This window comes from Musca autumnalis, unplaced genomic scaffold (assembly GCF_047663935.1).
Source record: "Musca autumnalis isolate F117 unplaced genomic scaffold, ASM4766393v1 scaffold_3, whole genome shotgun sequence".
NCBI lineage: Eukaryota > Metazoa > Arthropoda > Insecta > Diptera > Muscidae > Musca > Musca autumnalis.
The window spans coordinates 214,016,522-214,032,317 of record NW_027411866.1 but is presented as its reverse complement, the minus strand read 5'-3'; the positions used below and the strand labels follow the sequence as shown (position 1 = coordinate 214,032,317).

Genomic DNA, 15,796 nt, shown 5'->3' with positions numbered 1-15,796 from the left:
TGTTTTGTTTGTTCTTTGAGTACCGAATGGTAGGAATAATGAGAGGAAATATGATAGCCGTTATAGGAATCAGATAGCCTGTAAGACAGAGTGTCATTCACCGAAGTGAAAACCCATGAAAGCGTGTTTTTTTGATAAGATAAAAACAGAGCCATGGGACCATATTCCTACGAGGGTATTCAATTCAAGTATATGTTCGTGTTGTCTAGAATATTTTCGGAGAAACAAAACACTTTATGAAAAACGTTTTTAATGGATATTGCAACATGCAAATTGGTCATTCGTCACCCAAACCTAATGTTTGTGATTTCGAAGACAATAAATTCTTCAGAGTTATGTGATATGAATGACAATTGTAGTTGTTGTAAGACTCCTAATATGCAACTCCCTCTGAAAAATAGCAGCCTATATCCCTCTGTGAATTATAATAGATATATTTGAATATAAAAAATTAAACAATAATACATATTATAGTGAAGGAATTAGCAGAATTTAATCAGGATATTTCAGTAAAAAAGTTACAGATTTTATATTAAGAGTCTAGCATATATTGAAAAGAGAATCTAATTAGAGATAAATAACACTGGTTAGACTAATAGATACTCAAAGCATATTCTCCACGAAAAAGTGAAGCCTTCTTCCAATAAATTGAGAGTTATAACCGTAAAGAAAAGTAGGATTAGGGGCTCGAGTAAGGGTATGATAACCCGATCGGCTAGTAAAAGAACTTGGCCACCAGCTTTCGATACAAATTCTGACACCACAATTCATCCCGACACCGCGTCCAAAAAGAAAAAAATGGCCCAATCGCTAAGTAGTGATGCGAATCTAAATGCAACGATTCGGGACTTATCTGGCACGATAATACAGCGTCCAGTAAGCGAAAATTCGAATCTGCCAACTCAGCCACTGGCCGCAAATGGGGGTGAGAACGGTGCCGAAAAGTTCCAAACGCCTGACCAATGTCGAGCACAACCCTCAGAGAAGTTCCTAGAGGCAAAAATGAAGAAAATGATTAGCGATGAGATGAGTGTTATGAAAAAGACATTGGATACCTTGGTGAAGACCGTCCAGAGTATGACTATGAATGGAAATAACCCTGCTCCAAGTAGTTCCAATGGTAGTTCCAATAGTAATAGGGATGTCACCCAACAGCAACCAACAGAGACGTCAACTAGGGCAGCGTATACTGATCGTGTTCCGCAGGGAACCTCAGGAAATAATAGCCATTACTTTCCACCACCGTTCTTTAGCGAAATGATTAGAATCCGTGTAGACAAGTTCGGAATTAATTTTGATGGAAATTCTCAGAAGCTTACAGTGGAAGAGTTTATTTTTAGATTAGAGAGTCTTCAAGCCTAGTACGGAATCCCATGGGATGAAATACTCAGGGATTTTCGGGTTTTAGTCTCTGGGCCGGTACTGGAGTGGTTCTGGCAAAGCCAAAAGATGCGAACATTCACGTCTTGGATCCAGTTAAAGGACGCCTTGTTATGCCAGTACCGTAATACCAAATCCACATATGAAGCTATGCGAGATTTGGTGGAACGTAAGCAGTTGGCGAACGAGTCGATTGATTCATTTTTCCACACAATGAACCAACTCAGGTCCCGACTGGTACACCCTATAACTGACCAAGATATGATACACATAATAAAAGTCAATCTGAAGGAAAATATAAAGATGGTGATATACCCAATGTCCGTTGCCACTGTCGAAATGTTGCGCATCGAGTGCAAGGACGCAGAAAAGAACTTCCCTAGGCGTGATGCCAGACCCATTCAGCCTCCGCAGCGCTCCGGAAGACAGGTGAATGAAGTAATGCTTGAAGAGTACGAACCACAAGAGCCGAATGCGCCAGAAAACATTGTGGAGAACTTATCAGCTGTCCACATAAATCACCAGCAGAGTCGTGTGGTGTGCTGGAATTGCCGCAATGTAGGCCACGTGTTCATGGAATGTCCGTCCACAGAACGCAAGTTGTTTTGTTACAGGTGCGGAAAACCAAATACGACCACTCCCCATTGTTCGAATTGCCAGGCGGGAAACACGAAGAGGGGCGTGGAGAAGCCGGGGGAATCACGTCCGTCAGACCACCCCGAGATCTAGACCAAATCACAGTAATTCCGCGACTGAATTCTGGAAATAAAGATCGTGTTTATGAAAAAACCGTTCCCAATGTTAAAAATAACTTTGCGAGACTACGTCATACAATACCACTGGAAGAAAGAGAGAAAAATTATGCCGAAGTTAGATCCAGAATATTTGCTTCTGGGGATAATGAGTATTCTGTACCGAAACGCATTTTGAAAATAAGACAGAAAACGGCGGAAAAGAGAAAAACAAAACGGTTTTTAGCTGACTCTATTGTTAGAGCTGATATGAAGAGTAAAGATCCCCGAGTGTATGCCCTAATCCGTATGAATGGGAAATGCTTGAAGGGATTATTAGACAGTGGGGCCTCCGTAAGCCTATTAGGTAAAGGATGTAGGGAGTTGATGGAAGAGTTGGACATAGAAGTTAAGCCAGTATTACATAATATAACGACTGCCAGCGGACAATTGTTTAGAGTTATCGGAAAAATTAGTGCCATGGTCGAATACGAAAACAGGCAAGGAGAAATACTTCTGTACTTATGCCCCGATTTGGAGCAAACCCTCTATTTAGGCATTGATTTTTGGAGGAAGTTTAATCTTGCCCCTGAAATAGTTGGTGTTGATGAAATTAACATTGAGAAAATAGTCGATGAATATAAAAATAGTGATGAAAACCATCGACTAAAACCCCATGAACTAAATAATGAACAGCAACGTAGATTAAACGAAGTGATCAAGCAATTTGATACCTTCGAAGAAAAAGGTTTAGGTCGGACAAAGCTAGAGAGGCACACAATAAAGCTGGTAGAAGGGGCTGAGCCTGTAAAGGATAGGCATTACCCGATGTCGCCCGCCGTCCAAGAAATAACCTATCAAGAGATAGATAAGATGCTCCAGCTAAAGGTCATCGAGGAGAGTGAAAGTCCCTGGAGCAACCGAACCACAGTGGTGAGGAAGCCCGGGAAGAACAGATTCTGCCTCGATGCCCGGAAGCTCAATAAATTAACGGAGAAGGATGCATATCCTCTCCAGAATATAGACGGTATTCTGAGCAGGATCGACGAGACGGTGTTTATAAGTAGCGTCGACTTGAAATTTGCCTTCTGGCAGATCGAGTTAGACGAAGACAGCAAGAAATACACCGCATTCACGGTGCCGGGACGACCTTTGTACCAGTTTCGCGTAATGCCCTTTGGGTTATGCAACGCTGCGCAAAGGTTGTGCCGGTTAATGGACAAGGTCGTCCCCAGCAGGTTAAAAGAGAATGTCTTCGTCTACCTCGATGACCTTTTGGTCATTTCAAGTGATTTCGACCATCACCTGGAGATATTAAAAGAAGTTGCACAGTGTCTTAGATCGGCGAATTTGACGATAGGCTTAAAAAAGTCTCAATTTTGCTTCCAAGAGCTCAAATATCTGGGTTTCATTATTGGCGGAGGTATGTTGAAGACAGACCCCGAAAAGGTACAGGCGATCAAAAAGATAGCCATACCCAGGAACCCCAGGGAAGTCCGCAGTTTCTTAGGGACAGCCGGATGGTACCGTCGTTTCATTAGGGACTTCGCGACCATCTCGGCCCCTCTAACGGACACATTAAAAAAGAGCAAAAAGTTTTCAATGACAAAGGAGGCCATATCCGCATTTGAAAATTTGAAGAAGTCCTTGATAAGTGCTCCGGTATTAAGGCATGCGGACTTTAAAAAGAAATTTTATATCCAGTGCGATGCTTCGGAGTACGGTATCGGGGCAGTACTGTTCCAGCTGAGCGACCACGGAGACGAACACCCGATCGCTTTTTACTCACAAAAATTGAATTCGAGTCAAAAAAACTATAGTGTGACCGAAAAGGAGTGTCTAGCGGCTGTTATGGCAGTAAAAAAGTTCCGACCATACGTCGAACTGATGGACTTTACTGTCATAACAGACCATGCTAGCCTCCAATGGTTGATGAACTTAAAGGATTTGAGTGGTCGTCTCGCCCGTTGGTCGCTTCAGTTGCAACATTATCGCTTCGACATCGAACACCGGAAGGGAAAAGAAAACGTCGTGGCTGATACTTTGTCGAGGCTCCCGACAATAGATGAGTTAGATGTAAGTCCAGTAGTCGCCACGGAAACTAACGAATATGAGAGTGCCGAATATGAGGAGCTTATAAAGAATATCGAGGCAAATAAAGATCGGCTCCCAGATTTAAAGGTAGAAGATGGGAAAGTTTATAAACGTGTAAATTCCGACGATAACGACATGCCAGGTGAATATGAGTGGAGGTTGTGGGTACCAGAGTCGATGACCCACCTCCTCATAGAAAAAGCCCACGATCCGCCCACAAAAGCACATGGCGGAATTTTTAAGACTTTGAACCGTCTGAGGCAACAGTATTACTGGCCCCATATGACCTCACAAGTCCGACAATATGTCGGCAAGTGTATTATATGCAAAGAAACCAAAGGGGTCAACTATAAAACTCAAGCACCTATTGGTAATGAAGTCCGAACAGAACGCCCTTTTCAAAAGATATACGTTGACTTTTTGGGGAAGTACCCCCGTTCCAAAAGTGGCAACGCATATATTTTTATCGCAGTGGACCATTTTTCAAAATTTGTCTTTCTCAAATGTATGAAAGAGGCCACTGCCAGCAATGTGGTGAAATTTTTAGTGGAAGAGATTTTTAGGAAGTTTGGAGTCCCTGAAACTGTGCATAGTGATAACGGTGCACAGTTCAACTCCAAACAGTTCAAGGAGATGATCGATGCATATAAAATACAACATATGCAGACAGCCCCCTATTCCCCACAAGCAAACGCCTCAGAACGGGTTAACCAATCTGTTCTGGCGGCAATAAGGGCATATATGCAGAACGACCACAGAGATTGGGACTTGTACATGACGGAAATCGAGTGTGCTCTCCGAACCTCGGTACATGCTGCCACAGGTGTCACACCGTTTTTCGCCCTGTTTGGCTTTCACATGTACTCAAGTGGAGCCGATTACAAGTTAGCACGGAAGTTGAAATCACTAACTGAGCATGAAATATATGCATTAGATAGAACCGACCGTTTATCTGTAATCAGAGAAAAAATTAGGGAAAATATGCATAAAGCCTATGAGGTCAGCGCTAAACGCTACAATAACAGAGCTAGGGTGACCAGATTTGTCCCCGGACAAGAAGTTTTTCGTAGGAACCACATGCTCAGTGAGTTCCAAAAGAACTTTAATGCCAAATTTGCACGAAAATTCACTAAAGTGAGAATAACCAATCCCGTTGGGAACAATATGTATGCGATCGAGGACCTTCAAGGTAGACCCTTGGGAGTAGCACACTCAAAAGACCTCAAGATGTGATTTTCCTGTGATATACCAGCCCTTTTTGGCGAAACTGACTGTGATATTAGTAACTAGGTGCAATATAGGATAAGTAATTATTTAATTAATTAGTTGATTATTATTTTTAATTATACAATTAATTATTTAGTGAAGTCCTATATGTATTAGTAGTTACAAATCAGTAATGGAACTCACCATCATATCCTTTTATCCATACCGATCACAAACAGTCAAGACCAATAAAATCCAAGCCTAGAAAATCACATACTTGACATATAACCATCCAGGGGGTCTAAAAATAAATATTTCACAAAGTAAATATTCGTACAATTTACTAAAATTGCAATATACTTCCCTAATATGACATTGTTTGCCCGGCTAATGAGACATCAGGGTGTGGGAGTTCCCCACGTTGGGTCCCACTTACATTTCTAGGCCGAACTATGGTGGTACACTGAACGAACCCCACCCGCACACCGACATTTACTGCGCTGGCTCGTAACCGTCGGAGTTTTGTTGCGGGAGAGCTCTTGGTCCATTACTAACTTAATTCCAAAAAAAACAATCACTCCAAACATGATACCCTGCACTGGCAATTGATTGTTTTGGTTTTTGCAAATATCACCATTGTGAATGGTTTTTTTAACACATCCGAATGTAGAATCACACAAACAAAAAAAAAACACCATATATTTTTCCACTAGTGGCAGGGTTTACTGAAGGAATGCTCTGGATGCCTTTGGACCATGCCTGGGAGCAGGAAATTATATAAAAGATAGCCCTTGATAGGTTTTCGTAACAAAACATTAGTTATTGCCGGCAATATTTATGTTTTTTTGACGGCAATATGGATGCCACACACACACAGACACATGACCGTCCAACAATCGAGAGATGAGATAGACGAGATGGCGGCTTTGGCGGCTTAATATTCCATGCACGTATTGGGGTTGGGTTGACGGAAAACCGAAATAAAAATTTGGTTGTTTTTATTCTGCCCAAATATGGCCACAATAAGTAAATAAATCCACTTTTTTCGCGAGAATTTCAATGTTGATGTACGTATTGTGGTAAAATTTACGCGGGGGTTGCCGGCCGTGAATGTTTTGATTGTCAGCTGTCAGTTTTTAGACCAGCTGTCACAATCATTCGTACTAAACAGTACAGGGTACGTACAAGAAACTGCTAACTGCCATCGCTGAATGCGGACGGACGGCATGACGGCGTTGGTCGTACGTCGAGAAAATGGGGGATTATAATTTGTGTAATTTGATAGAAAGAGAAAACGGTTAGAACTTTAAAATTATTGGAAGAAATTCTGTTTGGGAATAATCACCTATAAAAGGCAACAAACCAGAGAAAACAGCCATTTGTAAAGTGGAAATTTGCCAGTGTGGTTATTAATTGTGTGTATTGTTGGCCATAGTAAAAGTTAAAAACTTTAATAAACAGTCAAAAGTTTAGTGTGTTTAACGTTTGTGTTACCAAACCTCCATGCCTTCGGATTATAATCAAGGAAGTGAGTTTAAATAGTGACCAAAAGGTGTAGAATTTAGAGCAAATGCCTAAAAAGAAATTATTTCATCCATAGGTAATCCGTAATTCAAAAGGTTTGTCGCAAGCAAATAAACGTAAGCCACTACAATAGGACACGAGTAGTGTGTCGAGAATAAAGCCAACAATATAAAGGTAGGAACTAATTTTCCTCATAAACCACAAATTTCAAACCCTTTCTGGCGTAATTTATAAAGCTTCGTTTACGCCCAATCAAAATTTATACGCTGACCAGTGGCAACCTTTACCTTGTTAAATTTACGCTACGCCCTGTGAATGTGAGTCGTGTGCTAAAAGACAGCTGTTGAATGGGTGTAGCTGTGGTCAGAACCTATCCGAGCCAAACGTGTCAGCTGGGCGAAGAACTACAAGAACTGCCATAATAGTTTCCACACTGTCATATTGTTATACTGATGGCCACGCAAATTTGTTATACCAAGTCAGAAACTGGCATGAGGGTTAATGGCCTCGAATGTAAAGCCGACTCTTAGGCGCAAAATTAATTAATACACCCAAATCTAAATTTTCATTACTTTTTTAGTTAAGTTATATGTATTTTGTATCCGTATTATATTGTATTACTTATTATTTACCTTTTTATCCTAATTGATTAATATTTTGACCTTATTTAATCCCAAATTTTAATATTTTTTTTTTTGTTTATTGACCTTTATAATTTCCATTAGTTATAATACTGTAAGGGACTGTACAAACCGAACTGGTAAGGGGTTTTTTTTATGATTTCGAATTCCTAGATTGAAAAGGATAACAAGACTAATTTTTCCCACTTAATTGAGCTCGATTAGGTAGGTGTCCTGGTAGAGTAATTAGTGGTCAGGTGTTAAGGCCTGAAAACACCCCACCTCAGTAAGATTGTAGGTCTTTGAGGTAACGTAATTTATTTCTTTTTGCTTTTGTATTAAGGTTTTGATTAATCAGTCGACTAAAATAATGATTCTTTGACTGTTCGTATAAATGTTTAAGTTATGTATGGTATTATTTAATAAATATGTTTAATGATGAATCATAATATGAACATGGAGTGAGAGTATTCTTTTGAGGGAAAAAGGGCTGCGTGAGGGAGATGTTGCAGTAGAGGGGATTTGTGGGGTCCATCATGCTTTGGAATAGAAACCGAATGGACCATGGTTGGGCGGGTCAAGTGTGGGTCGAGTCATCAAGAGACCCAAATCTCCGAAAATGTTCCCCGTGTATGTGTTTTGTAAAGCTTTGTGTAGTGTTTGTTTTAGTTCATATGAAAAAATGATGTTAGGCCCTGGGTTTGTTTGGGTGGGTTGAGGACCGCCTTGAGAAGCCACCGTGGAGCTACCGGATGGCCCGAATAAACGCCCGTATGGGGCCGTAACATGCTCAAACAGCAAATGAAATCCTATCGATTTCAAATGACTTTTCATTTGACGGTTTCGCAAAGGAATTGACAGATGAAATCGAGTGGATTTCGTAAATGTAAACATAGTATTAAATCCATTGGATTTCAATTGCCGTTTAAGCGATGGAATCATGGCCCAATTATAAAGGTCCTCTCTCAAAAACAAATGATTTTGATTTGAGCTGTCAAAATTCATATTTGTCATTTGAATTCGCTGTGAGGTAGAGAAATGTCAAACTGTAAGGAACGGGTAGACGTATATCGGAAAAAGACAACAAATCAACTTTATGTTGTACACGTAAAATGTCAAAATTTTTTGTGTTTTGTATTAGAATTTAATTTACAATAACTTATTTTGACAGTTAAAGATCGATCAGCTGGTATTTTCTGTTACTCCAAACAAAAATAACTGCGACAACAACTTTTTCTCGGAAAATGTTATGTATGCATCTACCTTAATTGACAATAAAGAAATTCGCCTCAAACATATTCCGTGTCGGCGAAAACAAATTTTTCGCCTTTTTTATGAATTTTGACATTTCAAATCTTTGTTTTTGTTTGAATTCGCTTGAGAGAGGACCTGTATAATTGGGCCATGGATGGAATTGAATTGAAAAATCCCTATAATTTTTCTGATATAAACATGACGTAAAGAAAGCAACATATTGCTGCATGTGATCTTCCCTTTTGCAAGCAGCTGTTCATGTTTTCTTTCTTATTCAACAACAACAAAAAGGTCGTTGCCGGTTATATGGATTAGGTAGGTGCAAGACGGTGGTTGTAGGAAGTGAAGATTTTTTATCAAATAAATAATAGAAAACTTATTTACATTTTATTATTTATGCAAATCAAATAATGCAGTTCTGCAGACGTCAACAAAATTGACCTACGCGTTCGTGTATGAGCGTGCGATTTTCAATCCAGCTGGTTTTTAGATTCATTTTGCTGTGATCTAATTTGGATTTAGACAAATTAAAGCTAGAGAAGATAAGGCAGTTATAAACTCTGGAAGATAACAGAAGAAAGACCATTGTATTTTTATTTCTTACCATAATTTATGCCTTAAACAAAGAGGAGGAGAAATTAAAACAAAGGTCATCACTCGTTGGGCAGTAACAAAAGGTAGTGAATGTTAGCTGGTTGTTTGTACGGAATTTGAGGAGGAAATCTACAAAAAATGTGTGTGATATTTTTCTACGTCAATTCTAATCCTGAAAAGGATGGTTATAAACTAATTTTGGCCTCCAATCGTGATGAATTCTATGCCCGTGATACCAAAGAGGTCTCCCAGTGGGATGGTGTGGACAATTGTTATGGTGGCATAGATATGGAACCGGGACGAGAAGGAGGTACTTGGTTAGCGATATCTGGCAAGGATGGTATCTTTAAAATTGCTGCATTACTTAATTTGACTGGTGAACCCAAGCCACGTAATGCTGTGGGTAAGTAACATTGCAAGGGATGCTATTTTGTTTAAAACTAAAATTCAACAAAATTTGTCACTAAAGGTTTGTGAATGAAAAGGGTGGTAGAGTTGTTTGGCCTTATTTTTCTGTGTGTTTTTCTTTTAAATAACCATTTATATAATTGGTTTACTATTATTAACAAAAATTTTACTTTTTTACTTTACACACACACACACCAAATGCTGACCGGATGTCGTGTTTGGACAACATAATTTTTTAATGGTTTCATTCATACACCATATAATCATTATCAATCACACCTCCTTCGACATCATCTTTACTGTATAGACTCTTCCATATCCTCACATCATCCTCCTAATCAAACACAACAAAAGTCTTGCAATTTTTCCTCCAATAAAACATCAACAACAACAACGAATGGTTATAAGTCGTCAACCAACAACTATAATAGTATCACAACAGCAACACAAACTAATAGCGATGAATTTAACCATCACCATATCCAAGAACAACTGACAACACCTACTCTACACCACAATAATAACTCTTTATTAGGACGCGGTATGCTGGTCACTGATTATGTACGAAATTTTGGAGAGAAATTCGATAATGTCAATTATAATCAACGCTTGGTGGAAGATTGTAGCAAATATAGTGCATTCAATTTTGTGTCCATAGAAATTGGGTAAGTAGGCACATAATTTTGATGTTAAATTCTGTTTAGAGGCACATTACAGTAATTTTTTTTTGATAATTTGACCATGGGTTAACCCTCCAAAATTTAACTTCGGTATAATGGAAATCATCAACGGTGGCAAAATACACCTCAGCAATGTTGACGACATTTCCTGTGTATTTCAGCCATGTAAAACTTCTCTACAAAAGTGGCGTCTTAGACACGGCGTTCGGACTCGGCAATAAACTGTAGGTCCCATATCATTGAGCTAATATGAATCGGGGTGCACTCATTGATATGTGAGAAGTCTCCCTTGTCCCTTATGGGATGTTTGTGGAACAATTATATATAATGGAAATCATAGCCGAAAACTGCCACAAAGGAAATTAAATAGATCAAACTGAAGCCCATAAACTAGACTTTTATTTTGAAATTTCAACCAAAAGTAGGCCTTGGTGTACTGAGTGTACCGCAATATAGATTTTCGAGGGCCGCCAAAAGGAGGTTTAATTGATCAAACTATAGCTCCTAAACTAGACTTGTTTCTGAGCGCTTATGTTTAGCTTAGGGTCTCCATTGAGATCATCGCATAATCTGTACTGAGTATCGTTAAATAGATTTTAAAGAGCAGTAGTGCGATTCTCTAACTCATTTTTGGAGTTACCGACAATTGTCGGTAAAATTAAAATGCTTATAATTTCGGTAATTACTGATGTTTTTCGGTAAGTTAGCGACGAATAAAAAGCAGTCGTAAAGTTTTACCGATAGCAAGAGTGTTGTCAACTTTTTTTATTTTTCATTCATAATTTTGCGTTTTAATGTTACCGATTTTTGTCGGTAACTAAAAAATGTGTTAGAGAATCGCACTACTGGTCCCTTAAGCATCGAAACTTTTATTCAAAATTAAATGCCGAAACCACCCTGTTTTTGTTTCCACTTTTAGTAAGAATCTCAAATACCGCTCGAAGGCAAATTATAAAAAAACATACTGTGGAAAGTGATGCCAGTTCGGTGAAGGGACTTAACTTGGACGGAGAGTAGTCTTCTCGACGTTGTCATATAATTTGATGAGGTTAGCGGATTCCAACCAGCAGCAAATCGTCGCCTAAAATGCCCAAAGACGTAACCCTCAACATAACCCTTTGAGGGTTACGTCTTTGGGCATTTCAGCTGACGAAGTGGGAATCGCATAGACCGATTTCTTAAAATTTTGCCTCATCGAAATAATGGTTTTAGACCCCAAGTATATTTGGACGAAATGTGTTTCAGACAATTTGGAGTCGATTTAGCAATGTCCGTCCGTCTGTCTGGCTGGCGCGCACGATAACTCTCGAACGGATGAACCGATTCAGTTCAAATTTTGGCTTTCGTAATATTTTGTCCAAACTTAGTTTAAGTTCGAAGATAAGCTATATCGGTCCACTCCTTCCGGTACCTCCCCCACAAAAGTTCCAAAATATTCGGAAAATTTGTGGGCATGATAATTCTTGAAGGGAATAACCGATTTGGTCCATACTTTGCACAAATCCTTCGGGTACCTCCCACACAAAATTTCGGACAAGTTCAGTTTAGGGCTTTCAAACGACGGTACAAGCTTCATTAGGGGCAAGTTCATACTTCCTGAGAAAATAGCCTGAAAGTTGCAAAAAACCCCTATGACACCGTGTGAGGTGGTTAGATCGGATCTGCCGATTTGGTCCAAAATTTGGCCTTAGTAATATTTTGTGCAAACTTAGTTTAAGTTGGAAGATAAGCCATATCGGTCCACACTTTCAGGTACCTCCCCCACAAAAGTTCGAAAATGTTCGGAAAATTTGTGCGTCCGATAACTCTTGAAGGGAGTAACCGATTTGGTCCATACTTTGCACATTTTGAAATTTCTACCAGACATAGATGAGGTTCCAATATGGACTCAATCGGTAAACTCCTTCGAGTACCTCCCACACAAAATTTCGGAAAAGTTCAGTTTAAGACCTGCTCTCGAATCGCCTTGGTTTTTGTTGTAACACCTTGTATTCACTGTCCCCTATACGAAGGTACAAGTTTCCTCAGGGGCAAGTCCATACTTCCTGAAAAAATAGCCTGGAAGTTAGAAAAACAAACCCTATGACACCATGTTTATGGGTGGAAGCGCAAAATAATTCTCGAACGGAAAATGCCGGCCAAAATTTGGCCATATCGGTCCACTCCTTCAGGTACCTACCCCACAAAAGTTCAAAAATATTCGGAAAAAATGTGGGCACGATAACTCTTGATGGTAGTGACCGATTTGGTCCATACTTTACACATTCTCATAATATCTACCAGATATAGATCAGGTTCGAATATGGACTATATTTGTCCACTCCATCCCGTACCTCCCACACAAAATTTTGAATAAGTTCACTTTAAGTCCTGATATAGAATCACTTTGATTTTTGTTGAAGCAACTTACATTCGCTGCCTCAATTACGATGGTAAAAGTTGTTTCAGGGGCAAGTCCATACTTCTTGAGAAAACAGCCCGAAGGGTGTAAAAACCCCCTATGGCACCCCCATGGTCTATGTCGGTCCATTCCTTTAAGTACCTTTTCAGCAAAATTTTTGAACTTTAATCCTAATCAACATTTTTGTCGGTTTAACGAGACCAACATTTTGAAACCCCCTAAATACATAAGTTTTTTGTGAAAAAAGTGTTTCAATTTGCACAGGCTGAGGGTATATGTCAGTCGGCAAAGCCGACTGATACTTTTTTACTTGTTTTCTTTTTTTTTTTAATGCTCAATTTAATTGTCTTATTTTTTTATATCCTCAAATGAATTTTCTTACAATTTTTGAGTAAAAAATCTTCGACTTAATTTTCCTAACATTTTTGCTTAAAAATCCACGAATTATTTTTCTTCTTTTTTTAAATCCTTAATTTAACTTTATTATTTTTTAAATGCTCAAGTTAATTTTCTAATTTTTTTAATCCTCAAATTAATTTTCATAAAGTTTTTGATTAAGCAAATTTTTGATAAAAAAATCCACAACTTAATTTTCTTAAAATTTTTGGTTAAAAAATCCACGACTTTAATTTCTTAAAATTTTTTATTAAAAAATCCACGAATTTTTTTTCTTAATTTTTTTAAATCCTCAGTTTTCTTATTTTTTAAATGCTCAATTAATTTTCTTAATTTGTTTAAATCCCCTAATTAATTTTCTTAAATTTTTTGATTAAAAAAAACTACAACTTAATTTTCTTAAAATTTTTGATCAAGAAATCCACAACTTAATTTTCTTAAAATGTTTGGATAAAAAAGTCCATGACTTAATTTTCTTGAAATTTTTGGTTAAAAAAATCCTCGACTTAATTTTCTTAAAATTTTTGATCAAGAAATCCACGACTTAAATTTCTTAAAATTTTTGGTTAAAAAATCCACGATTTAATTTTCTTAAAATTTTTGATCAAGAAATCCACGACTTAATTTTCTTAAAATTTTCGGTTAAAAAAATCCACGACTTTATTTTCTTAAAATTTTTGATTAAAAAATCCACGAATTATTTTTCATATTTTTTTTAAATCCTCAATTTTCTTATTTTTTAAATGCTCAATTAAATTTTCTTAATTTTCTTTAAATCCTCAAATTAATTTTCTTAAAATTTTTGATCAAAAAAAATCTACGACTTAATTTTCTTAAAATTTTTGATAAAAAAATTCACGACTTAATTTTCTTAAAATTATTGGTTAAACAAATCCACGGCTTAATTTTCTTAAAATTTTTGTTTAAAAAATCCACGACTTAATTTTCTTAAAATTTTTGATTAAAAAATCCACGACTTAATTTTCTTAAAATTTTTGGTTAAAAAATCCACGACGTATTTTTTTTAATTAAGCTTCCAGAGTTTTGTGACATGGCCTTGTTCATGCAGCTGTTTCAGCATTGTCATGTACATTTCGGGCCCAAGTCCTAGTCCTCTATGTTATAAACGATTTTTTCTAATTTCAAGTTGTGTTTCCAGCAGACTAATTCGGTGCACTTATGACTTATGTCATTACGTCACATGCATATTTATACGGGGTTTTGCTAGATTTCGACATGTCTCAAAAGAATCGGGACATGTGTTGGCAAATGGCTTATTGGCATAAGTAGATTCACACATCTCATGCCTTAACTGCGGACAAAACTTTTTAACGATTCTAATTCAGCCCTCAAACACTACACCAATGGAGCCAGCAAAAAGCGAACATATTCCGTTAATTTATTCAATGACATAATTTTTCTCTTTCTTTTTCTTACAGATCACCCACTGTACCGGCCTTGGTAACATTATGCAGTAATGTACCACCCGGCCTGGTTCACTACAAGGAGAATTCATGTTATGGCTTTGGTAATAGTCTACCATCTGCACCCTTCGAAAAGGTGCGTTATGGGCGCAATCGTTTTGAACAAATCATCGATTCACAGCCCCAACAAACGGAATTAGTTGATGAGCTAATGTCTCTGCTAAAATGTAAGGAAAAATTTTGGCCAGATGCTGAACTGAAACGTCGTGCGCCAAACTGGGGTGAATATTTAAGTGCTTTAAATGTTTACGTACCTGATTGTGGGTATGGCAGTCGTACCCATACTGTGATACTGATTGATGCCAACAATAAAATGCACTTTATTGAGGAGACAATGCGTAGCCAAGATCCCAATGGCGAGTGGTGTAGAAATCACATTGAAAAACAATTTCCATTTTAAATGAAAAATTGAGATTTAATAACAACGGACACAATGAACTTAGCATTAGTGTAGTATTTTTGCATATTTAGGCAGGCAGATTGATTGCTTTTGAACTCAGGCATTTTTTCTTTGTATTAATCTTAAGTTACCAATTTGAGGTACTGGTTACCTGACAAAAGAGCCCAATCTCTTTATGTCTTTAGTGTTATTTTTTTGTCAATTTGTCACATCTTCACATAACAAGTTTAACAGTAGTTCCGGAATCATTGCTCAGGTCCACTTTTCGTTATATGTATTGATATATGTGTTTTTCGTTTATTCAAAACAAACTTAACTATTAACATAATTCATCTATATATGTATTATGGATGTAGCTTTATAAAAGAAATCTATATAAATCTTATTTTTTTCTTTCGACTTCATTGCAAATAAATATACAAACTGTGTGGTTTTTTGTTTTATTTTAAAACAAAATGTTTTGATTATTTCTTGTATCCTTTTGCCACTTTACTTTTAACACCCTTGAGAGCACCTTTGCGGGCTGCATTGACAATATTTTTAAATGTACCAGCATGTTTGGCGCGTTTCCTAAAAGAAACAACAAGGAAGTTATTTTCAAAATAAAAAATTCAAAAAAACAAA

At 37.6% G+C, this 15,796-nt stretch overlaps 2 protein-coding genes across 12 annotated transcripts in view; one reads left to right on the top strand and one right to left on the bottom strand.

Moving 5' to 3' along the window:
- Nucleotides 1-9,074: 9,074 nt before the first annotated feature.
- Tango2 (transport and golgi organization 2) lies at nucleotides 9,075-15,628 on the top strand. 5 transcript variants are annotated; one of them, XM_073976637.1, is made up of 4 exons: nucleotides 9,075-9,124; nucleotides 9,226-9,806; nucleotides 10,119-10,476; nucleotides 14,728-15,628. In XM_073976637.1, exons 2-4 carry the CDS (start codon nucleotides 9,542-9,544, stop codon nucleotides 15,170-15,172), a joined length of 1,068 nt encoding a protein of 355 aa, XP_073832738.1. In that variant the 5' UTR covers nucleotides 9,075-9,124; nucleotides 9,226-9,541; the 3' UTR covers nucleotides 15,173-15,628. The 5 variants fall into 5 exon arrangements, with proteins under 5 accessions (XP_073832738.1, XP_073832740.1, XP_073832742.1 ...); XM_073976639.1 differs by having other exon boundaries at nucleotides 9,080-9,124; nucleotides 10,347-10,476; XM_073976641.1 differs by having other exon boundaries at nucleotides 9,096-9,124; nucleotides 9,234-9,806; nucleotides 10,347-10,476.
- LOC141398875 (RRP12-like protein) overlaps nucleotides 15,435-15,796 on the bottom strand; it is a 116,207-nt gene continuing 115,845 nt past the window's right edge. For all 7 annotated transcript variants that reach the window (XM_073976634.1, XM_073976627.1, XM_073976628.1 and 4 more), the window contains one exon: nucleotides 15,435-15,742. Coding sequence is in view for 6 of the 7 variants with exons in the window: in XM_073976627.1 (XP_073832728.1) it covers nucleotides 15,637-15,742 (106 nt within the window). In the remaining variant the exon portion in view is untranslated. The remainder of the gene's footprint in view (nucleotides 15,743-15,796) is intronic.